This window comes from Chelonus insularis, unplaced genomic scaffold, assembly GCF_013357705.1.
Source record: "Chelonus insularis isolate UGA/USDA-ARS -01 unplaced genomic scaffold, ASM1335770v1 contig_3_pilon, whole genome shotgun sequence".
NCBI classification, from domain to species: domain Eukaryota; kingdom Metazoa; phylum Arthropoda; class Insecta; order Hymenoptera; family Braconidae; genus Chelonus; species Chelonus insularis.
In genome coordinates, this window is record NW_023276556.1 from 3,488,783 (window position 1) to 3,513,654 (window position 24,872).

At 28.6% G+C, this 24,872-nt stretch overlaps 4 protein-coding genes and 1 long non-coding RNA gene across 9 annotated transcripts; 3 read left to right on the forward strand and 2 right to left on the reverse strand.

The window, feature by feature from the left end:
- Positions 1-1,878: 1,878 nt before the first annotated feature.
- LOC118068544 (uncharacterized) lies at positions 1,879-2,593 on the reverse strand. The gene is made up of 3 exons (XR_004690523.1): positions 2,454-2,593; positions 2,210-2,346; positions 1,879-2,128 (listed from the first exon to the last, which is right to left on the reverse strand). It is a non-coding gene; the product is annotated as an uncharacterized lncRNA (long non-coding RNA).
- Positions 2,594-10,082: 7,489 nt separating this feature from the next.
- verm (LDLa and CE4_CDA_like_1 domain-containing protein vermiform) lies at positions 10,083-15,323 on the forward strand. Of its 2 annotated transcripts, none has more exons than XM_035085590.1 (6): positions 10,083-10,174; positions 10,776-10,905; positions 11,679-11,809; positions 13,253-13,402; positions 13,590-14,512; positions 14,588-15,323. In XM_035085590.1, the coding sequence occupies exons 1-6, from the start codon at positions 10,126-10,128 to the stop codon at positions 14,819-14,821; spliced, it is 1,617 nt and encodes a 538-aa protein (XP_034941481.1). In that variant the 5' UTR covers positions 10,083-10,125; the 3' UTR covers positions 14,822-15,323. The 2 variants fall into 2 exon arrangements, with proteins under 2 accessions (XP_034941481.1, XP_034941482.1); XM_035085591.1 differs by lacking the exon at positions 11,679-11,809 and adding an exon at positions 11,866-11,978.
- Positions 15,324-15,674: 351 nt separating this feature from the next.
- On the reverse strand, positions 15,675-18,493 carry LOC118068294 (prolactin regulatory element-binding protein). The gene is made up of 4 exons (XM_035085592.1): positions 18,147-18,493; positions 17,657-18,048; positions 16,661-17,355; positions 15,675-16,467 (listed from the first exon to the last, which is right to left on the reverse strand). Exons 1-4 carry the CDS (start codon positions 18,282-18,284, stop codon positions 16,382-16,384), a joined length of 1,311 nt encoding a protein of 436 aa, XP_034941483.1. The 5' UTR covers positions 18,285-18,493; the 3' UTR covers positions 15,675-16,381.
- Positions 18,494-18,891: 398 nt separating this feature from the next.
- LOC118068386 (zinc finger protein 706-like) lies at positions 18,892-20,388 on the forward strand. Of its 4 annotated transcripts, XM_035085741.1 has the most exons (4): positions 18,892-19,130; positions 19,234-19,305; positions 19,473-19,635; positions 19,991-20,388. In XM_035085741.1, exons 3-4 carry the CDS (start codon positions 19,492-19,494, stop codon positions 20,078-20,080), a joined length of 234 nt encoding a protein of 77 aa, XP_034941632.1. In that variant the 5' UTR covers positions 18,892-19,130; positions 19,234-19,305; positions 19,473-19,491; the 3' UTR covers positions 20,081-20,388. The 4 variants fall into 4 exon arrangements, with proteins under 4 accessions (XP_034941632.1, XP_034941634.1, XP_034941631.1 ...); XM_035085743.1 differs by lacking the exon at positions 19,234-19,305 and having other exon boundaries at positions 19,459-19,635; XM_035085740.1 differs by lacking the exon at positions 19,234-19,305 and having other exon boundaries at positions 18,893-19,130.
- A 1,175-nt stretch (positions 20,389-21,563) lies between these two features.
- Positions 21,564-23,609, forward strand: Gnmt (Glycine N-methyltransferase). The gene is made up of 3 exons (XM_035085568.1): positions 21,564-22,014; positions 22,856-23,112; positions 23,196-23,609. The coding sequence occupies exons 1-3, from the start codon at positions 21,684-21,686 to the stop codon at positions 23,478-23,480; spliced, it is 873 nt and encodes a 290-aa protein (XP_034941459.1). The 5' UTR covers positions 21,564-21,683; the 3' UTR covers positions 23,481-23,609.
- The last annotated feature ends 1,263 nt before the right edge of the window (positions 23,610-24,872 follow it).

The following is a 24,872-nucleotide window of genomic DNA, read 5'->3' on the forward strand; positions in this document are numbered from 1 at the left end:
AAATACATGGGTATATGTCGCTTGGATGTTTTTGTAATCGTGCAGCACGATAATGGTTGGAAAAAATTCTGATATTCATATTTTGCCGATAATGAAGAAACTTGATGAGTTATAGTAAGTGGAAGGATGATGAAAAAAAATGATGATAATAAAAATAATGAACAATGTAATGAAAATTAAATGTGAATTAATAACTCAGCAAATTAATGTTGATGAAATTGAAATTTTCCTAATTGTTCAAATTTCTCTCATCAACTTTTTCATTATAAACTAACATTATTAGACTTTTATCTGGTTTAAAATAATTTCCAAAATTCAAGACTCGACTTTTTCCTGATTAAAATTAATGTAACTAGATAAAACAAGCTCTCGAATAAATTATTTATTTTAAAAATTTTCCTTCAGACATAGATACATTTAATCTTAACAAAATAATCATAAAATTCAAACTAATTTAAATTTATTACTCCATGAATGATCACTGATAACATTAATACAAATATAATTATAAAATTTTCTACGAGAATGAGATTTTAATAGCGTAATCCAGAAAGTTTGAAAAAAGTGTATGTTCTCATTAGAGTAAATGTTTGAAAGTTTCTGAAGGGTTGAATAAATTTGAAGTTTAATAGAAAAGAAGAAGGTCATCTGCTTTCAACGTTCTCAAACAAGATCATCAAGTATAAGGAAGGAATTAATGATCGAAAGAGATAGCAACTCCTTTAAAATCCCTCGTAAGCGAAAGTAGTGAAAGCGTAGGATAGAGACACCATTGAAGTTAAAACCGCAAGGCCGATACTTGGTTAAGTTTCTTAACCAACTTCTTCGACATCTCCTCTCTGACAAATACTCGAGTAAGGTCAGCATGTATTAGCATGACACTTTATAATAAATTTATTAAGAATATCAACACCACACCTATTGTTAAGTTAACACCCAACATAAGATTTTTCATTTATCATTCAATCAAATTTCTCTTGGTGGTACCTTGTTCTGTATTGTTCTAGATTTAGCGACGATAAATAGTGTTCTTCAACTTTCCCTTGACACGAAAATTCATATCATGATAATTATATGAAAGCAATAAAAATAAAAGAAATAGAAAATGGGATATATTTAAAGACACACTTGTTATTATCCTCCTACGAAATTTCTACCTACATTTAGTGATGAATTAAACACGGAAACAGGTGAAATTAGCTTTTAGTTATTAGGTCAGTAGGTGACAAATAAACAACACAACAGTGCTACTTAAAATTCACTCTCTTTTCATTACTTGTGTCTGCATTTGAAAAGTGAGTCTGCTGCTCAATTCAACATCATCTTGTTATTGGATATTTTAAGTGACTTTTTATGAATCACCTCAACTTATCTTCAATGTATCACTGTGAGAATAGATAGTTCATTAAAACTTCTCCAATAAAAAGTCTCTCTATTCATTTCTATCAACCTATTCCTATCATCCTGAATAGTATAGAAGAGATTGGAATAAATTAAAAATTTTAATTAATTGCTAAATGATTGATGAATCAATTCTTCTTTAAGCTAGAATAGGATATATTCGATCACAATCCTTCTCATGGATATCAGTTGGTATAGATTTAATGAGAGGAAATAAATAACATAGTCTAGAAAAACTCCTGATGTTCATCTTACCAGTTGTTAATTATTACGTCGACATCAAGTGAACATAAATACTTCTAGAGTTACAGTGCTCTCGTTATGCTTCACTGATTGTGAGTTTAATCTCTAGTAAGTTAAGTTAATTATCGGTGATAACATTGTGAAGTGTGTGCAATAGACATTTTCTCTATTCACTAGACTCCTACCTTTTAACAAAATTAAACAAAGATTTAATTAACTTTGATGTTTTGACCAAATTTGTTATTCTTTATTTATTTTTTTTGCATTTGATATTACATAATTACTAGGTATTTCTATCAAAACTTTTTTAATTCAGCTTCAGGAAGAGGAAATTAAAATTCAAGAATAATTACAGACACGAATAATATCATAAGAATTATTGGAGTTGGATCATCACAGTTAGCAAAAATTACAAATATAACTATGGATCCCAGCAGACACTTTTCCAATAGTGACATTTTTTATTAATTTCAAATGAATTATCCTTTAATTAGATTAAAACTTTTTAATTAAATTCCAGTAGTCATTGAAAAAAATTAAGTTATATTTTTTATCAAATTATTACCATTTATAAGTGTTTCTATTTGTCCATCATTTTTAACTCAGTTTAAAAGTTGGTAAAGAGATGTTGATGTAATTTTCCTTGTGGTTCCATTGTTCTCAAGATGATAAAAAAGTTTGAAGAAACTGATTTAATAATTCCTAACAAAATCAAAATTGAAAGTTTAATTGAAAATTTATGTATTTTACCACACTGATGGAGAATTTAATTAATTGTAACCACTAATTGTTACTAATTATACTTTTACCAGTTGGAGTGTTTATTAGATTGCTTTGATAATACTTTAAATAAGTTAATCAACGAAGTTCATGAATAAATAAAATCTATTGAACCTATGCTTCTCTAAAAAAAGAAGGTTACTATTATGATGATTTAACGAAAACAATTTAGATATGTAATTAAACTATAACCACAAATTTTCTCTCTATTCTTTTGTTCTTTTTTTTTTATTTAGATAATTTATAACCACAAAATATGAACTTAACGCAGTGGAATATCAATGGAAGGAGTGGTTAGAAAAACTATAGAATATCAAAGCGGAACAGTACTAAATTAAAGTGAGTCATTTCTTTACTTCCTTATTTGTCTTCAGAGTAAACTTGAGTTTTTTTCTCCACAATGACCATTAAAGGTCAAATCGAAGTGAAGAAGAAAAAGAAAGTAATTTCGCGACAAGTTGGTTTCTTTGGTGTAAAATGTGTTGCTTGAAATGACTCTCAACATTCTTGACTCCTATTGTTAGTGAGATTAACAGAGACCAGTCTTTCTTTCTTTGACATTTTTTTTCAGTTTTAACCACACCCTCTGAAGGCACCTACACTACAACATTCCAAAGTACTTTTGTTCTAAATGGAAATGTGTTTGATCGATCCATCAAGCATTCGATGCAAGAATAATTTTCTTCCGGATAAAGAGCAATTTAATGTGCATTATCCTTGATGTTAAAGGTCAAAAGGAATCTACATCTACATTTTAAAACTATATAACAAAGTTGGAAAACTATCAGTAAATTGATTTTAGATATTTAAATAATTTACTACATAACAACAACAACAACATTAGTTGAGAAATAAAAAAAAAGAAATACTTTATTTCTAATTTGATTTATAGCTAGGAACAACCTTGATGAGATTTACTAAACTTCTATTTATAAAAAATCTACAATTGATTTTTAGATGTAAATCTTAATGAATAGTGAAATGCAAAAATGAATGTAAATTATTGTTGTAATAATAGAAAATGTTTATGCATAAGTATTCGTATTTATTAAAGAAGAAATGAATTTTTCTAAGCAATCGAAAGGATAGAGAATGAATATTAATGATCGATTAAATGCAAAATCATTGAGGATGTTAATGTAATCAATGCACTTGGGAAGAAGGAATAATTCATGAAAGATGTGAAATGATATGAATCATTCGTTTGAGTTTACACGTCATTTATACACCTCAGTAGGCTATAATTTAGTTCAGTAAAAGACTCTCTCACTTCATCTCTTTGTTTTCTATTAAATTTTTATTATTTTTTCTGAACACGAATTTCACGCCCCATTTAGACTTTTTTGATCGTAAAACCTGTACAAGTGTAATCAAATGTTAAATTGTTAAATATCTAGTTGCTTCATTATTTATACCACAATTTTCATTGTATATTGATGAAGTCAGATGAAAACTTTGGTTTCTTATTCAATTCTCTTTCTGCTTGTGATATAATTAATTTTGTTTTGTATCTCTATTTTTAAATTTTTTATTCAAACTGTAGTTTTATATTTCATTTTATTTTTATCATTTATTTAGTATATCAGTTTTTCAATATTTTATTTAAAATATCAATTATTTATTGAATTCATTTTTTTCTGTCCTTTCTCTCTCTCTTTCTTTCTCGCTTTGTGGTACTGCCATGACCAGTTGTTCTACTCTCTGGCCTCGGCTCTTGGTGTTACGTGACATATAACGTTTGACAGTGAAAGTTATCCGGAGGTGTTCGAAGCAAAAGTCGTACCACACTCGGTCCAAATCTACTTTGATATAAAACCTTCTTTGTCTCTTTTATTACTGAGTAAACAAATTCGGTGAAATTTATTCATTTTCCTTTCCTTATATTTTATGTTTAATCTTTCCTGAGCAGAATAAATGAGGTAATAAATGTTTTCTTTTTTTTTTAAACATGATATAAATAAAAGGAATATTAAGACATCTGTAGAGAACAAGGTCGATTAGAAAATAATGCAGAAAATCAGGAAAAGCGTCAATGCATTGTCCGACCAAATCGTACGATTTCTACTAGTACGCAAAATCAAAGTGCAATCATGAAACTGCAATTTATCTTCGATGGTTGATATTAATTTTTCTCATGGTCAAGGTCAGTCTCGAAAGCAATTCGGGTATTCGAATGAAGAAAAAATAGTGAAAAAAAAATATCAAGAAAACTATATATAAAAAGAATATGGATCGATCGTCTTGAAGGCAACATGGTTTACCCAGAAAATTTATATGACCCTGTGGTTGCCGGCCAACGGGTGAAAGTGACAAGAAACAAGGTCACTATAAAAGAATTTATTGCTAATTTTTCAATTCCATGAAAATTACAATATTTCTATGTTAAATTTTTTTTTAAAGTAAAAATAAATATCATTATTCTAAAAATAAATTTTCTACTTTATATTATATGATATTTACAATAACTTTTGACACCGTGACTTCTCTTTCGCAAAACAAATATGTTTACCTTTACAAAATAACACTTGGAAGGTCTATTGTGGGATTATTTATTAGCAAGAGTCTATGAAACTTACAATGATTGAAATAAATATAAATTAAATGATATCGTGTAATTGAAAACTATTGATTCATTGTTATTAGTATTAAATAATTGTTATTGTACACTATTAATTAATTAATATAAATCAAAAATATTTATTATATGAATGTAGTAATGAATTAATTTGATATGTTAATTTGTTATTATGCTAGAGAAAGGGAGAATTGATTGAAGGAATCATTTTAATGATACTTCAAGTAATATTTCAATGGTTAGATGTTGATGTTTAGAAAGACAGGAGAATAAATTTGAAAGAGCAACAACATAAACGAGTAAACTTCAAAAGACCACGTGTAACCGAGCTACCTCAGTGTCGACAAGACCACAACGAACATAGCATTCGACGAACTTTCCATTGCAGTCGAGACGTTTCACGATGAAATTGGAAATCGACTCGATACGACGATATTCCTCTTGAAGGTTAATTTAGAAAGGTGATGTATGGTAAAAATTCGGGTCAACTGACGTACAAGAAACATATACTTTCATCCAAAGATTCATTTACGATTGAAAATACTCTAAATTATCACTTTATATATTTCTCTTTTTATTCTGGATTTCTATCAAAAGAATGTTTTTCCTTAAATAAATAATTATCATTCTCACTTTCACTAATCAAATATTTTTGGCAATTTAAATAAAACATTTTTATTATTCATTTCTGGTAAATTTCTAAATCGATAAAAATTTTGTTGAATGAAGAAGTTTTGTATTTAATTAACCTTTTGAAACTGTATTAAATGGTTGAATAATGATCATTTTTATTCTGATTATTCAACAATTAATTGAATTTTTGAAATTTTATTCACATCCGATGTCAAATAAATTACAGAATTTTAAATTCATCAAAAACAATGAAACTTTAGTTGGGTTTTCGTGATGAGCATCACTGATAAGGAAAAAGAAAAATAAGGATAATTTGTTTAAGTACCACAAAGTGCAGGTGAAATAACGGAAGGCCGTGGAATGCTTGCAGATTGCGTCGAAGGTGAACCACCGGTAGACATAGACCATAACTTCCTACTCCTTCTCTTCGTTATTACCTCGATTAAACTGTCGCAACTCCTTCGTCATTAGTGATACCTTTTTATTACATTTTTTTTCGTTAATTATTTATATAAATTTTCTTGTGTATTTTATTTTTAATACCACTTTTACTTTTTATCTTCATTCTCAGACACGCACGCGCGAAATATTCAGTATACAAACTGCATGATCAATATAGCTACTACTAAAAACAAATAGATAAGCTAATAATATTTTTTTTTGTTTCACTTTTTTTCTAATTATTGTTGTGAAACCATTGTGGAAGCTTTCAAAATGTTTTATTGACAACCTATGATACCAAATATTTTTATCACGTCTTTATAAAAAAAAACAAAGGAAATAGTTTTGGAGTAAAAATTGTCAAAGTATTTATTATTAATGCTCTAATAAATAATGAAAGGAAAGAAAATTATTTCAATCCAAAAGCAGAAAATACTTCTAACAAAGGAATAATTTTTTTTTGTTGTCTATTAAAACAACGTTTTTTTTTCTCTAAAAGTAACAAAAAATATCCCCAATCATAAATTTTCTCCATGATTTTTCAATAAATTCTACTCCTCAGCCTATTCAAAGCATTTTCAATGCATACAAAAAAAATATCCAACAATGTTTCATCGAAAAAAAACCTTTAAAATTGACGAAATAAACAAAAGCTGATGTGAATAAAGCTTATTTTAATGTCCACTCAAACAGACAAGGATTGTGAAAGGATTAAAAAAAAGTTTATCGGAGATTTCCATTAAAAAGTTTCTTTAGAGGAGAAAAAAAAATATTTTTCAAGTAACTTTTATAAGGATGAAGCATATTTTTCGAGTGAAAAGTTCACTGTCGCGTGGTTGGTTCGACTTGAGGAGTGTCGTAGAGAGACTCTGTACTATGTAGTGGGTCGAATGATGGGAGCGCCATTTCGAAATACGAGATGTGCATAATTACACGCGCCTACTTGGAACGATGCATCAGCGCATAGCAGGTATAAAAGATGCATATCCATTTATTTCCAGTGTCACGTTTCTTTTTTCTTTCTCTTTTCTTTTCTTCCCACGTTGTTGTTGTTGTGTGCGTGCTTGCTACCTAGCTCAACAAATCCTAGCTCACATGAATTAAGAAAAAATCATCAAAATTAACATGAAAAACTCGTTAAAACAAAATAAATTAATGAATTTTATTTATTTTTCGGCTTATTTTTTTCTTTCTTTCTAATTTATTGTAAATTATTCATCACTTTAAAAGGAATATACTAAATCAGGTTGATATAAAACCTGAGGTTGTTGACTCATTGTTAGAAAAATTGGGTCACTACGCAATTTATATATCATTTGGCTATTCATTAAAAACATCAGGTAAAACTTCTTAGCATTTACATTCTGTTCACTGTGCGTTGCGGAAGAGGACACGCATCAAGAAGTCACAATACGCCTGTTTTGCAAATATACCCGACACCCGCTCGTCACCTTGACCGTGTCCTCTTGCTAGAGTTCATCGTCCAACGTTCTCTAGATGAGCCCAACATTATCACTTTCAGAAATAAAAACTTCCATCATAATCAACATTATCCAAGATTGAGGTAATGAGAATCAATCGTTGCTGATAAACATCTCTTAGTGATGGAACTGATGAAAACCATGTGAATCTATCAACATCAATAAACCTACATGTTAATACATCTGTTAATACTTTCTATAATAACTATTCGATTTATTTATCGACTTTGTTTCTATCATCTAGGGTTGCTTAAGGTATTTTTTTACCATTTTTAAATACAATAGAAATATAATAATGAAAAAAGATCAGAGAAAATAAAGGTGAGGATGAGTGTAGGTCAGTGTACCTTATCTGAAATCGGCGCCGAGTGGTCGGAGCATTTTAAAAGCCTGCAGATGTTAACTACTATCGATTGACATTTACCCGAACCTTCAATTGGTCGCGTCACTACTTGTTTTCTTAACTACTAGCTTGGATCACTGTTATTTTCAGGAGACAAAATGCTTAGAAAACCTTTTCAATCGTGACCAGATTTTGAATATGCTTTCTGAACCGGTTTTTCGGTTTAATCTCTTTTTTATTTATATTCTAAAATACGAAATTGTCCCAAACTGGATCTTGAATGAATTTTTTTCCACTTTCAAAATATTCGAATATCAAACACTTCACTTTTCATAATCATTTCTAAATTAGTTAATAGTCTTTCAACCTGTTCTTTCCCTCTATGATATATTTTTTGTTTTCATTTGTTGAAAAAACTAATTATCACAAAAAATTTAATAAAAGAGTTGAAACAGAGAAGTAATTTTTTCCAAACAATAGAAATATAAAGGATATGCAATATAATTATGATGAATAAAGAGAGATTGTGAAAGGCTTAATTTATCCTTCTGTTAAAAATAATAAAATTCCATTGCTCCTCATCAAAGTCTCTTTGTTAAAAAATACAAATTCAAAGGCACTAGATTCGAATAACAAAAAACAGGTTTTCTTTGCTTCCTTGCGTTTATATTGAAACAGAAATATATCTGGAAGCTTTGTCATTCTTTTCAATTCTCTAGTCATATTTTTTACTACTACAAAACTCAACCATATTTTTTTAGGTGCATCAAGATTTAAGCTTGTAAAATGTAGTTTTTTACACATATTTCTAAATGCATTTTTTTTACTTTAAGAATAGATACTTTTGCAAAGCTTCTTAACATAATACCAGTGCTATTTCCATATTTTAAACATTTTTTTTTACATTATAAAAATTCTTTGTGAACTAAAAAATGACAAGACAATAAATCTACATTTAGAATTGAATTTAATCCTTAATTGGAAGAAATTTATACCTAATAAATATTAATAAAAAAGTAAAGAAAAAAGTTATATAATTCTGTACATTATTTTCTGAGAAATCTTATGATTTAATCATTTAAAATCTAGTTATAAATGTAACTATAATTTAGTCCTTATGTATGCTACTGTATGTTACAATTACTGTAATAATAAATTTAATAACATAATATGAAATATTATATAATAATACAAATGTTTATTTATGCGAAATTATAAATTGTATAATGTTATATGTTATCAAAAAAAAACGTTAATTAGTCTAAAAAATCATTCCAATGATAAACTATTAGTTGCTAAATACAATAAATGACTGATCGATTTCTAATCTGCAATAAATATTCATCCATTCTCCCAAGAAATTTTATAGGTTGAAATGAACGTAATTCTTCGTTTTTTTTTCTCTCAGAAATGAAATTTAATAATTATTAGAGGATTCGAATTTCTCAAAAAATGAAAGTATTTTATTTAACAATTTCTATTGAGAGATAATTTTGTTTTCTAAATAGAAATTCTTACTTTACACTAATGACCTAGTAATTATATATACTTGATTCAGTTGATAATTTATTTATCATCAAACTTCTGCTAAGCCACAAGTACTCTTGCTAATGCACCTGTTCTAGAAAACAACCGGGATTTATCAGCTTCTACTGTAGATTAAGGAAGTTGATTAAAAATATATTTAATGTGAATATATTCAATCAATAACTGACGAGGTCAATTGAAATAATTTAATCATCGTTGACCTAACAGATAAATAAACCACACAAAAAGCCCATCGATAAAGAAAGGAAACAAAGAGCAGCAAGAACTTCAAGAAAAATCGATTTATTTCTAGAAGAACATAAAAGATTGATTCATCATCAGTACTACTCATAGACACTTGTTCAAAGCCTTTGTACTTTATTAATAATTATAACAATAAATAATGATAACAATTACTTTTAACAAAAAACTGGAGATTTGCTGGAGAAAAAGTAGCTATGAATGATTTTCCCAGAAAAAAACTCTTTATTGTGGACAAAAAATATTCATAGGCTCTTTTATAATGATTCAGAAATCTATAACAAATCTATAACCGGTAGACAAACACACCTGAAGACGATGGCAGCACTATCCAGGTGGTGAAAGTCCTGTCAAAGAAGAGGGAAGGAGTGGCAGAGCTCTTATAGAGGGGCGAGAGGGCGCGGCTTGTTCAGACGTTTTCTGTCCTGACGACGAAGATCATGTCGCTAAAGTTGATATTTCTTCTAGGATGCTTTTTATTATTAACCGGTGAGTACTTGACATTTTTTTAAAATTTATTCGTCGTATTTTTATCTTATTTTTCAGTTACTCAAACTTCTATTTTTGTAAAATTGACATGTAAAATATTAAATTTCGTTTTAAAATATCTTTCGTCTCGCAAAAAGTATTTCTTCTCACTTTAAAGTTTCTTTCCACGGTATTCAAGAATAATTTTGTCTTCAAGGAGATCGGAATTGATAGAATTGATGTTTTATAAAGTAGTAACAGAAAGAAACGTGTAATTTTAACGTGGATATTTTTTATTGTTTATTGAACGTAATAAAACGTTTTATGAATGAATATAAATGTTTAAAATGCAATGAAAATCGAACTAGACATTAACGAAACCTACTTAAGAGAACCACTGATGCTTTCCCCTACCGATGAATAGCCTGACATTTACAAGACTTTCTACTTCAACAGGAGAGTTCGGTGACCCTAGAAGTCATGTCTTAACCAGAATTGATGCTTTTATCATTTTAGCAATTGAATAACTTGCGTTTTTTTCGATTAAGAATTGCAAAATTATCATTGTAATCATATTAATTGCATGCTAATAAATTATTTGTTTCATAATTTGGTATTTCAGTCTCAGTGAAGGCACAGGATGATGAAGGTTCTGATGGAGCTGATCCTAATGCTGAAGAACTCTGTGAAAATAGACCCGGTGATGAATATTTCCGGCTAAGTACTGATGGTGATTGCCGAGATGTCGTGAGGTAAGAAAATTTCATCTATTTTTATTACCAACAATAATAATAATATTGATTTGTTATGGAAACTTATGTAAACATTTTACTTGACTTTCTTTCAATCAACTCCTAGAGGTTTTGGATACTTTGAAGTATTCGTTTAGTTTCAAATGGTTGTTTAAAAATTAAATTAAAAGTCATGGTAGAAAAAAAACAAGGGAAATTTTGTTTTCACTTTTTAGAAAAAAAATTATTTCAAACTGGTTAGTGAATCATCCAGAATATAAAATTTTTATTCTTTCAAGGCCATCAAGAGATCTCAAGTAAACACGTATTTAATTTAAAACAGAAAAAGAAAAGGCTCGAAGCTTTTTAACAGAAAGAGTCCTTGAACAACTTTTTCCTTTTTTTATTTTTGTTTTTTTTTTCAAACTGAAATCTCAAATATTGTACTTATTTACCAGTGCTTTGATGCTAGTCTTTGATGTTGAGTGCCATTTCTTTGTACCAAAAATTATTTGTTTGTCGTTGAAAATGAACCAAGTTAACATTCGTAGTTGTTAATAAAACATAGTAAAAATTTATTTATAGTTTCTTGTTTGAAATGATTATTTCACAACTTAGTCTGAGGGATCAATAACATCAGAAGTAAAAATAATTATTCCATTTTTTATAATCAAGAATTATTTTTATCTACTATTTATGCATAAAAATGATTTATGTGAGCAAGATATACGAGAAAGGACTTTTAGAAAAAATTATATAAAATATCCCAGAACTGTATCTAAATTATAATACAGGTGTGATAAAGCTAGTGAGATAGGAGTCATCCGACTAGCTACAGTCAAGTGTCCAACAGGTCTGGCCTTCGACATCGAGAGGCAAACGTGTGACTGGAGAACTCATGTCAAGAATTGTGATCAGCTTGAAAGTAAGAATAATTTATTTTATATCAAGACTTAAGTCCATGCGTTTTTGACCCTTTAGGTGTACAAGATCTGGACTGAAGCAAATCACGTGTCCCAGTGGATTGGCTTTTGATTTGGACAAACAGACCTGTGATTGGAAGGGCAAGGTCACCAACTGTGACAAGCTCGAGAGTAAGTGACGCACGGGGAAGTGCCGGATTTATGTTTTATCTTCTGGATTTGTATTTTTATTTTCCCATTTTCAAAGGAAAATTTAAATTCGATCAGAGGATCAGTAAATTCAGGCTCGATCGTAGACTCGCGCCGTAGCACGCCAAAAAGTTCTCGCATTCTTTTTTTTTACAAAGTTGAGTAACTTAAAAAAAATTTTATTTAAACAATTTAAAAGAAGTTTGAAGGAGAATTCTTTTTTCAAGTTACTCTACTTTAAACTTGCTTTTTATATTTGCTGGATATTTTAGCTTTCTAATAACCAATATTCATTTTATATTGTTGTTTTGTGAACTAGTTTGATATGAACTAACAGCTTCAATATATTGTAGCTTTTTGGTTCTTTTTGCTTGTTCATTCCTTGCTTCTAATTAAAATTTATGGTTTGTTATTGTGCTAATTAACAAACATAAATCTGTAAATATCTAACACCCATATTTTATCTACTCCTATACCTGATCAATAAAAATATATCAACATTAAAAGATAAATAAATATTTCAGAATAATTTAAGTTAATTATTAATAAAAATCTTCAATCGATTGTTATAATTATTAAAATAATTTTTTTCAAAAATATTGTGAATAAAAAGTCTTATCTAAAATTTTATCACTTACTCTTTCTCTATTTTATACACTCGCAGCAGACTCGAGTCGTAAACATTTTTCATCACTCTGCTCTTTTTCTCGCTCTGTTTTGCTCTATGTTTATATCATGCTGTAATCAGAAGAGAAATTACAAAGTTCATTAAAAAAATAAACTAAAGAAATAAATTAAAAAACTTTTTCTTTTTAATATCAATCAAAAAAGTTAAACAAAAAGCTTTCTTTCATCTTTCTAAACGCGAGTGTCGTCGTGAGTCGACGAAAAGTACCCGGGAACGCGTCACGAATGATCATTAAAACATAATAGATCAAAGAAATCTGACAAATACCAAAAAGAGTTTCTTACTCATTCATCAAAATCAACTTTTTATTCTTCATGTAGATTCAAACTCAGACAATGGACAATACCACACACGCACTCACATATCAATTTATTAATTTTACAAATGTTTTTAATTAAATACACGAAGTAGAAAAGTATAAGAAAAAGCTGAAGAGGCTTTTTCAAGTAGTGTACAGAAGGGGATAAAGCGTATGGAGACGGGTCTTGAAATCTACGATAGAGGAAATTGGAAAAGTTTGTTGGTTTTTATTGTAACTATAATTTTTGAAAATGTTTAATTTTCACAGAACCACGCAAGATTCTTCCAATTCTAAAAACCGACGAGCCAGTTTGTCCCGAAGGTAAACTTTCTTGTGGTAATGGAGAATGTGTGGACAAAGAGCTTTTTTGTAACGGAAAACCTGATTGTAAAGACGAGTCTGATGAAAATGCTTGCAGTAAGTATTTCAACAATTTTATAGTAAATTTGAAACTCCAATAAAAAAGGAAGAAATTTTATTTTGCTTTTTGGAACATTTGGTGAATGAAGAAAATTTTTCAAAATAATAAAAAAATTCTTTCCATGTCTTGTGAGAGTTCAATAAAGTTGGTGAAGCAATTCTATAATGGTATATCAATTTTCAGCTGTGGAAACTGATCCCAACAGAGCACCTGACTGTGATCCAACTCAATGTGTTCTTCCTGATTGCTACTGTTCTGCTGATGGTACCCGAATTCCCGGTGGCATTGAAGCAACTCAAGTACCTCAGATGATTACCATCACCTTCAACGGTGCTGTTAACATTGACAATATCGACCTTTATGAAGAAATTTTCAATGGCCAACGACAAAATCCTAATGGATGTCAAATTCGTGGAACATTTTTCGTTTCTCATAAATATACTAATTATTCGGCAGTTCAAGATTTACATAGAAAGGGTCATGAAATTTCGGTCTTCTCATTAACACACAAAGAAGATCCACAATACTGGAGCCAAGGAAGCTATGATGATTGGCTTGCAGAAATGGCTGGAGCTCGATTAATAATTGAACGATTTGCTAACATCACTGATGGATCGATCATTGGAGTTCGTGCTCCATATCTCAGAGTTGGTGGAAATAAACAATTTGAGATGATGGCTGATCAATTTTTCGTTTATGATGCTTCCATTACTGCTTCTCTTGGTCGTGTCCCTATCTGGCCTTATACTCTCTACTTCCGAATGCCTCACAAGTGTAATGGTAACGGCGGAAACTGCCCATCAAGATCTCATCCAGTCTGGGAAATGGTAATGAATGAACTCGATCGACGTGATGACCCAACTTTCGATGAATCTCTTCCTGGTTGTCACATGGTTGATTCTTGCTCTAATGTTCAAACTGGAGAACAATTCGCTCGGCTTCTTAGACATAATTTCAACCGCCACTTCAACAGCAACCGTGCACCTCTTGGTCTTCATTTCCATGCCTCTTGGCTTAAGAGTAAAAAAGAATACAAAGAAGAATTGATTAAATTTATTGAAGAAATGTTGGGCAGACAAGATGTCTATTTCGTTACTATGGTCCAGGTTTGTTAATAATATTTTTTGTGAATGACAACAATTATTATTGATTATTTATGTTGGGATTTTTTCGTTTTTTAGGTCATAAAATGGATGCAAACTCCAACCGAATTGTCAGCATTGAGAGATTTCCAAGACTGGAAAGAAACTTGTGATGAGAAAGGACAACCCTACTGTTCTCTCCCTAACGCATGTCCACTAACAACTCGGGAACTTCCAGGAGAAACTCTTCGTCTCTTCACCTGTATGGAATGCCCTAACAACTATCCTTGGCTTCTTGACCCTACTGGTGATGGATTTAATGTGAAAAAATAAATAAAAATTAATGAAAATATTTTTTAAATAAATCATTGCCAGACAACGGGTCTCAGTGAAGTAGCCGGATTAATGAAAGTATCCTAGAAACTTCCATTTGTAAATATCCACCGAAAAAATATTTTTTTTATCTTGATGGTGCATAACGTGGCCCGAATCTTTTTTTAAAATAAATTATATAGACTATAGTTAAAATCATACGAATTATGTACTTGAATAACGAGTGATATAATGAATTTTTTTAAATATTTTCAAGTACAAAACTTTTATATTTAGACGATTATTATGAGAAAATAAAATAATTATTTTTCTACAATAAAAAAGAATTAAAAATTTTTGTTAATTTTGTAATTGCCACGTTAAGTGCTAAGACTTTTTCACTAGAAAGTAAGTCATGTTTATTTTTTAAACATATTAATGTATTATCTTAAAATAAAACAAGAGAGCTTGAAGTATTCTTCAATGTGAAAAGAAGTTAATAAAAAAAAATTTTTTAAATAAATTGTGTAATAATTAATTCAGAGAAAGAGTACTCATAAAAATGTCAGTTATAATCTAGGAGTCTTTTAATTTTAAAACTGCATTCCTTTTCGAATTATAACGAGAAAAGCAATTACTTAATCCTAAAGTCCTTGAGCAGAAGCATCTTCGAAACTTTATGATTCATAAACAATTTTTTAAATTAAAGAAATATCGAAAACTTTTTTTTTAACCAACCCTAATGGCTATAAAATATATTTCAGATATTTATAGAATATCATTTTAATGATTATTTAATTTATTTTAGATACAATAATTATAATATAATATTAATAATAGTATCAATTTAATATACAATTTGATTGAATTGTTATTAACTAAAATGGTCAATTAATAAAATTGTTGCATGGTGTCTGTGTTGTCTTAGAATTAAACAATTTGATTTAAATAAAAATCACTACAATAAACAAGCTTAACAATTTCACAAATAAATAACTAATTATTGTAAAGCAATTTTCAAACCCTAAATAATGTAGAAATAAATTTACTTTTTTTTCATAACTTAATTGATAACAACTTTGACAAATGTGTGAGCAAATTGACTTTCAAAGTCAATAACAAGAAGTACAATGCAATAAATGCCATCAACTACAAATATAATTTGTTATATTCTAGCTACATTAGACGATAAATTGATTAATTTATCGTTACAATTTTTCAGGCATTCATTTAATAATTTTTAAAATCAACATGAATTTATAAATGTGTTCAGGTTTTTTTTTAATTGGATGAATAAATGGACATCTTATCATTGTTAATCTTGTTTTCCCATTTACAAAAAACTTATCTATCATTGTTCATTACACTATAAATACCGCTGTTTAATTGATCGAGTTACTCAAATGAAATTGCAATTAATATTGCTGGCATAAATATGGACCTTTAATGAATTATAATCGCCTCACAGAGATGGTTAATTTGCCTTTGGCAAGGTAATGTCCATATAAAGATTTAGTTAACAGAATAAATTTGATAAACCATTAGAGATGCATTAGCTAATTTCGGATTAAATAACTCGGGTCAAATACCCATAAAACTACAAAATAAAAGTGCTCCACAAATACTTAACACGATGAAAACGATGACTAACCAGAATGGCAATGAATCTGGAATAATTTAAATCACTTAATCAATTTTTCTACCATTAATATTCTTATAAAAGTATCATTTATTTTATTTTTGAACAGGTCTCACAAAATATGGGCACTAAAAACGATATCCATAATGTGAGACTTTCTGGTAAGCCTAATGAACAACTTATCAGCACTATAAATAGAATAAATGTCGAAATAAACTTACGTCTGAAAGGAATGTTGTGAATACAAATCCTATTATCAACTGAAATACTAACAACAGCAGTTTCTGAGTTACTTGTGATAGCAGGACCATCTAATTTAGTAGGCAAAAATTCTAACCCAGTTACAAACATACTGTGAGCACCAGGAACATGAAGAGCACGTTGTAGGCTGAATGCAATAAAAATATCAACAGTTCCAGAAAACATTGTTCCAACGGCAACAAATTTTCCATCATCTGATACAGCCATTGCTGATAAAGTTTCTTTAAACTCTACTGACTTAACAATAGAACCCTGATCAACATCCCACAATTGAAGATAACTTGGATTTTTTGCTAGAATTGCATTCGATAGCATAAACAATTCTGTTTTTGATTTCTTCTCAAGTGGAATACGAAACCGTAGTCTTTTGTACATGTATTTAGCTCCATCCGGAGTATTCCATGAGAGCTCTTTATGTTTTGCACCTTTTGTAACATCCCATACAAATGCTTGACCATCTTTAGCAATAGTAGCAACCAAATTTCCACTTAAATTGAAGTCAATATCATCAATTTCCTTAGTATGGCCTTCTAAATTATGAAGCTTTACTAATTGAGGAAATTTCCAGAGCCTTATTACTCCGTCTAATCCTCCTGTGGCCATTACCTTTCCATTAGGACTAACTCTAACTATTCTTTGAAGTGGCTCAGAATCACTGCAATTTTTTAAACAGTTATATAGAAATATATTAAATATTCGAAATACTCTAGTTAATTTATCTAATGGCGAAATTCTAAAGCTTTTGTTAAGTCAATTAACGAACTATTTGCAACCATTCGAATAGTTTCAATTAAAATTAATTACCAAACGTGGAGTCGCAATATAAATTACTAGCTAATCAACTGTTTATCGACAAAAATTGATAATAAATAAGAAATAATTTACCAAATAAATGATTAAACAGATAAAATCATTATTCAAAAATAATAATATAATATGATACTGAAAGTACAAACCTAAAATCAGTTTGTATGCTTGTAGAAGGCTTAAGAAGTAATTGGAGTTTTTTACGAATGACATGAGAATTGTCTTCTCGTATTGTCTGTACTTTTTCTTTAGTGTTCTCAGGTGTTACATTTTTTTCATTCAATTTTCGTTGTCTAACATTACTCTGTGTATCTTCATCTGTACTTTTATCAGTCTTAGACTGGATTTCTCCATTCTCTAAAGTAAGTACTCTTGGAATGACGTTATATAATTGGCAATGGCTTTCTTGACCAGCTACAAGCCAAGTTCTTTTACCATCATTGAATGCAGCACAATTCATAACAACACTTGGACCTGTCTCATGCCTTGTGACTTCTTCAGCCACAAAACTCCAACCATCATGAGACAATTCAAAGATTTCCTAAAAAACATTAATTATTATAAACTTATTATTGTCAAAAAATGAGGTTATGTGAAACTTTTATTCATCAAATATTCTTGCTTCATTATTTTTCTTACAAAGCCATTAGCTACTCCTGTTTTTGAAGAACCTCCACCACCTCCAACGATGACATGTCTACTTGTCAACATCTGAATGGTATAAAGAGGAAAATTCACTCTCGCAAGGAGGCCTCCCTTATTTTTTCGTGGAGGCATTTCTCCAAGTATAGAATTGACAACACAACAACATTCACTCACTACTAGAACTAAATTACTGAAGCTTTACACGACTACAATTAATTTAGAATTACTAAACTTAATATTTATTGTAAATTCATGATGAATTCGAGAGGTTCCACGTTTCACGTTGGCGCCTGATCATTGGTATGAATACTCAGTTGAAAAGTTAGATCTCATATTAGATAAAATCACAAAATTCAAACAATAAAATTTGTAAAAATTTCAGTACTTATATAAAAATAACATTAAAAAGAAAATAAATAAATCTAAAAAGTGATTTTGCGAATCGTAATTAATACAAAATATTTTATTAAAATTTTTGACACATCTTTAAATTTCGGAGTACTCCAAAAAAATCGTACAGCGACTCCACATTATTTATCGGCTGTCACTAATGAAAAATTAGCACAATTATTTATGATTATTTATGAATGTAATTATAAAAATTTTTTTTCTTTATAATTATTAAAATAATTGATTTAATTAATGGTAACTATTTCGGGTTAATTTAACATTATTCATTCGATACGGTCATGAAAAAAGGTTAGTCACTTCCAGGTACAAACAAGATTGTCCTGCTCCCTGCTGAGAGTATTTACTAACTACCTAACCTATTATCGGAGAGAACGTGAGAGAAAGCATCATTGCCAATTATTTCAATTTTTACACAAATTTGTAGTTTCTTTTTACTTTAAAATAATTTAAAAACTTTCATTAAAGCAATAATAAGTATTAATTTTGATTGGATATATTTAAGTAATAGAAGTAAAATTTGTAATTAAAAATAAGAAGAACAGTATCAAAAAGTTTTACATCACAGAAGTAAGTTTAGGACATTTCTTCGAAAATGTATTAATTTTGTGGTTTATATTAATGACATACTGTGTTTACTATTTTTTCTAAAGTCTTTCATGTTTTGTCTTAGATTAGTTTCTCTCAATCTTTTATTATTGATTTAGTTGTATCAAAATAAATAATGTCTCCATATGCCTTTGTAGTAAGTTAAAATTTATAAAATTTATAATTCATTCACTTTTGTCATATTTGAAAGAATATTAATCAATATAATATCAAATATAAAAATTGATTGAATTTAAAATTTAACAAGAATAACCACGGCAAATATTTACCTGTAATATTCATTTGTCAGTTTTTAATTTTCAGAGAAATTTAGGAAAACAACATGGCTCGTGGTCAACAAAAAATTCAATCTCAAGCGAAAGCAGCTGAGAAGGCTTCTAAATTAAAAAAACAACAAGGTCACAGTGCAAACGACCAAAAGAAAGCTGCTCAAAAAGCTCTCGTCCATGTTTGCGTTGTTTGTAAGGTCAGTTACAAGTAATTCACAGTTATGAAAAAACTCTCAAATTCAATTCAGAACTTCAAAACTACATGAATTTAATGTTGAAAGATTTTATTGACGATAATTACTGTCGGTATTTAATTTGAATTATCTAATCTTTTATAATTATAATAACTAACATATCAAAAAATTTTATTTTGCTACGCCAAGATTTTATGTTCATTATTATTATATAAAACTAACAATTATTTATAATCGATTGAGTTATATGATTATAAGCATGAAGATAATTCGTACATTTTTCTCTCATTGTTATTTTTATCTTGATCTGAAAGTTACACAACTCATTGAAGTTTTTTTTTATCCACTTTCATTTCAGGCTCAAATGCCAGATCCTAAGACGTATAAGCAGCATTTTGAAAACAAACATCCAAAGAACGAAATGCCTGAAGATTTGAAAAATATATGAAAATAATAAGCAATTCCAATTAATTGTAATCGTCGAGGCGAATATTAAAAAAGAATACTTAAATAATTCGCTGGAATACGAGTGATTTACCAACTGAGTGATACATAGTTATAAAGTTTGACCCGATGATTTATTGACTTCTACACAAACTAAAAAAATTTATAATCAAATTATCGGTGAAATCGTATTCACAGCTTAAATCGTCATAAACTTAATAAGTTTTTGCACCCTCGTAAAATTTGTTAATTTCTTTTTATCAAATGACACTTAAGTACTGATTGAAAAAAGTTAATAAATATTTCTCTTTTCAAAACTTTTTTTTATAATTTCTTTATATATTAATTAAATGTAGGTTAACTATTTTATAAATGTTATTACTAACTAACTCACTAAAAAAATCGTGATTAAAAAAAATTTAGCAAATTTATTAAAATATGAAAATCAATTTAAAAAGTTTAATGCGCATAAATAGTACTAAAATTCATTAAAAATTTTTTTTACTGACATTCATTTGAATACATAGTTATTGTTATTCACAGTAGCAGTTGAAAGATTTTAATGAATAAGATCAAATCAAAATCATTACATCTGGGAATGAATTTGTTTTTGTATCTATATAATATTTATATCACAATGTTTTGAATATATTCATCTCATTCCTTAGATCAAATAATAAAATAACTGCCACTTAAATAATAATTTTAGTTATGTAATCGCTGAAAGTAAACAATAAAATCAATGAATAAATATACAATTAAAAAACATGTTGATCGTACTTTATTGAAATAATCATAATCAATATCATGTGTAGTTTCTTTGCACGTTTATTTTTTACGATTGAATATTTTCATCTTCAGAAAATGCTGTCAACTAATGCCCAATTACTCAAAAAAAAGAATACTTGGCACATAGCAAGACTTCGAACTAATTTGAAAAGATTTTTATATTTTACTAATGAATTTAAACTATTATTTTTTCATCTACTACTCCAATTTTGTTAAACAAATATAAATAAATATAAATAATGAAAAAACACCTGCTCAATAAGATATCAAAAAAGATAAAAAAAAAATAGTTTCAATCAATTAATTTGTGGATATCTAAATGTTATTTTCTATCGACTACTTAATTGATGATTCAGTTACATCAGAAATGACGACGCATCACAACATTAACGCAATGAAATGATATGTTTTGATTAAACTATAAACAAATCTTTGTCATCATTACATATTAATTTTGTTTTAAAAATCATCCAGTGAGATTGAAAAAATGAAATTCCTTGTATTTTATATTACAGTAAAGAGTGAGGAGAGTATTTCGAAATACACATTTTATAAAATCAAACCATTAAACTGATTAGTTAGATTGGGAATATAGCATAATATATTTGTATATGTGTATTAATACAGATAAGTCTAATAACATTTTTTATCACACTTGTGGAGTGTTTGTTCTGGCGTATATATAAGCGGTGATCAGAACTGGAATATCAGTTTTCATGACGATTACGTATACGACCCTACAGAACTTTCTGTCCATTACTTTTCATTACGGTCCATCAGTTAATATAACTAAAACTACGAGTAAGAAATAAATTAGGATGGATCTAGTTTTCCGAACTCGTACTCCGGGGACCGCTGCTGAGGGTGTGAGAGATCAGTACGCTGATGGAAAAGCTGCTAAAGCTTGGAAAACGTTCATAGGAGATAAAAAACAACGTACTCAAGTTTACAAGGATTTTCTGGTAGGCTTATTGCGGGAAAAAGGTTGTAAAAGAGTATTAGATGTGGCTTGTGGAACAGGAATTGACTCAATTATGCTATTGGAAGAAGGATTCGATGTTGTGAGTGTTGATGCTTCGGATAAAATGCTCAAATATGCCCTCAAAGACCGGTGGAATCGGAGAAAGGAACCAGCATTCGATAATTGGAGTAATTATCTATTTTATAAAATTTATCACATTGTCATTTTCGCTTATTTAAATTAATCGAGGCAATTTTACTTTTTAAATGGAATCGATATATTTGATTTTGTCAAATCAAATAAATGACTGATGCAATAATTGCACAGTTTACCAAATTTTTTAACCAATTTGTTATTACTCAAAAAACTTCCTGGTATGACTAATTAAAATTGAAAGCAAACTGTTTTTGTTTCGAATTACATTATGATAAATATATTTTTTCCTGAATTAAATATCCCCCGATAGACAAGAGTTGAAATTTAACATCAATTTGAGCTCAATATGTTGTAATACATACATATGTTGTAATACATACATATTGAGCTCCAATTGATGTCAAATTTCAACTTTTGTCTATCAGGGTCTTTTATATAATTCATGAATTATCGAATTATAAAAAATTTTTCCTTTTAAAAAATAAATTATAAATACTCAAAAGATAATTTGTTATTGTGATACGAGTGTCATCATTTACATATAATTTATTATTCAATTATAAAATATCGCAAACTTTTATGATTGATCCGATAATTCTCAAACTTGTTCAGCGTACGATTATCTACATGTTTACAAAATTAATAATTATGATATTTTATCAAAAAATATTCTTCAATTTTTATAAAATATTTTTTTTTTTTAGATTTATTGACTCATTTTGCTAATACGAGTTTTTTTAAATTATTTATCAGTAGTTTTATTAGCTTGACCGCCAGAACTAGCGGTTAAAAGTGTATCTTTGTTGAAAAATATTATCAAAACAATGTCATTTCTTATTAGTATAAAAGCTTAATTATTTGTATGTTTTTCAGTTATTGAAGAAGCTAACTGGTTGACACTGCCTAAAGATATATCTCATCTTATCGGTGATGGTTTCGACGCGGTTATCTGTTTAGGCAATAGCTTTGCTCATATTCCAGATACTTATGGTGATCAAAGAGAACAGAAGCAAATCTTAAGAAATTTTGAGCAATGTATCAAACCTGGTGGTTTTCTTTTCATTGATCATAGGAATTATGATGACATGATTAAATCCGGGACAGCACCTTCTAGATGCATCTACTATAACGTAAACCTAATTCAATTGAAAATAATGATTATTTATTAGGAACAAAAAGAAAACGTTTATTAATAAATTTATATCCATTTCAGAGCCCCCATACAAAAGATATTAGAACATCTGTTTTATATGTTTCTGGTAAACCTCAAATGGTGATCCTGGATTACTTCCTTTCTGACGAAAATAATGATGAGCCAGAAAATCAAAATGAATTCCGATTATCGTATTATCCGCACCAACTTGATGTATTTCAAAACATGTTATTAGAAATATTTGAACAGAAAGAGCACAAAATTTTTGGGGATTTTAAACCACTAAATCAGATTGATGTTCCTGCATTTTTCATACATCTTATTGAAAAAAGGATGCAGGATTGAATAAATACGCATATTTTTTTTAATAATATTGAGACTGAAAAGTCTAAAAAAAAAGTCTCAAGGATAATTATAAAAATAATATTTAGATTACATATTATATCTTATAAATAAAAATTTTTTTCAATGAAATTATTCTAAATAATGTTGTACTCCGACGAGATTTATTCAAGTAATTTTCAATTTAGAAAACAATTGTATTGTAACTAATAGTATTCGTTATTTAATATTCCATATAGGTTTAAAATAAGATTATTTTTAATAGATATTTAGAATAGGCTTGTCGAAGGAAGAATTAAGTGATCTGACTAGTGAAAAATGATGATCGTATTTATATTAGTGCATGGTGTGCATTAGGACTATGGTTGATGGTAGGGGAAAGGTTCCAACTTAAAAAGTTGGGAAATTTGGGCGTTTATTAAGTCAGTGACTTTAGTTTTATTGCATTTCTTTGAAAAGTCATAAAGTTAGAAATTTAGAGAATTTTTAGTAAGAATTAAAAAGTTTAATAATTTTATTTTAATTGTCAGTAAATTCTTTTTGTATTAATAATAGTTTCGTTTTAATAATATTATTATTAATATTGGTAAATAATTAGGTTTTCCAACAATAATTTGATGAACGAGAATGATTTATAAGTCATATTAAATGTAGCGGTAATATTTTTTATAAGGGATAGCAGTAATGAAAAAATAAATTTTTATGTCTGAGATATGTACGATAACGTACATAAACTTTATTTCAGATTATTTTGTATAAATAGTAAATATACACGTTGGAAAGCCAAGACTAGAAGTATCCCTTGATTAATTCTTCCATTATGGAAATAAACGCAAAACATATTTAATAGAATTTTTTATGTCATACTATGCAAATTATTTAAATTTGTGTTTGTTTTGTCACATTAAACTTTTGATAAAAACAATATCTTATATGTAATATTCCTCCATAAGAATATCATCAAGGGATTTTTAAATGACTAGAATAAGTCGCAACGTCGCGCACAGCCCAAGTAAAAAGTTGGACGAACAGTGTGATAGCAAAATTTTACACTCTCTCTCAATTTCTATAACAATATTTTTCTTTTATTATCAATTTTTTTAAATTTTTCTTTAGTTGAATAGATTTTTTTCGATTTATTTATCGTTTGCTATTTGTTATGTTTCATGTATTTTCTGGTTTTCTGTCACTTTATTGTTCGTCAATTTCAATTAGACCCGTTTTCACAACTTTTCATTAGCAATGTACGTAATGAATCATTCATGTTTATTATTTTTATTAGCTGTTATTGAAGCAATGCAAAAATAATATTATCCTAAGTTTGCACATTGTTTTTCCGAAGCAATTGAGTGAGAAGGAAGGCAGTTGAACGAGCTTGCACGAAGGGCGGTCATA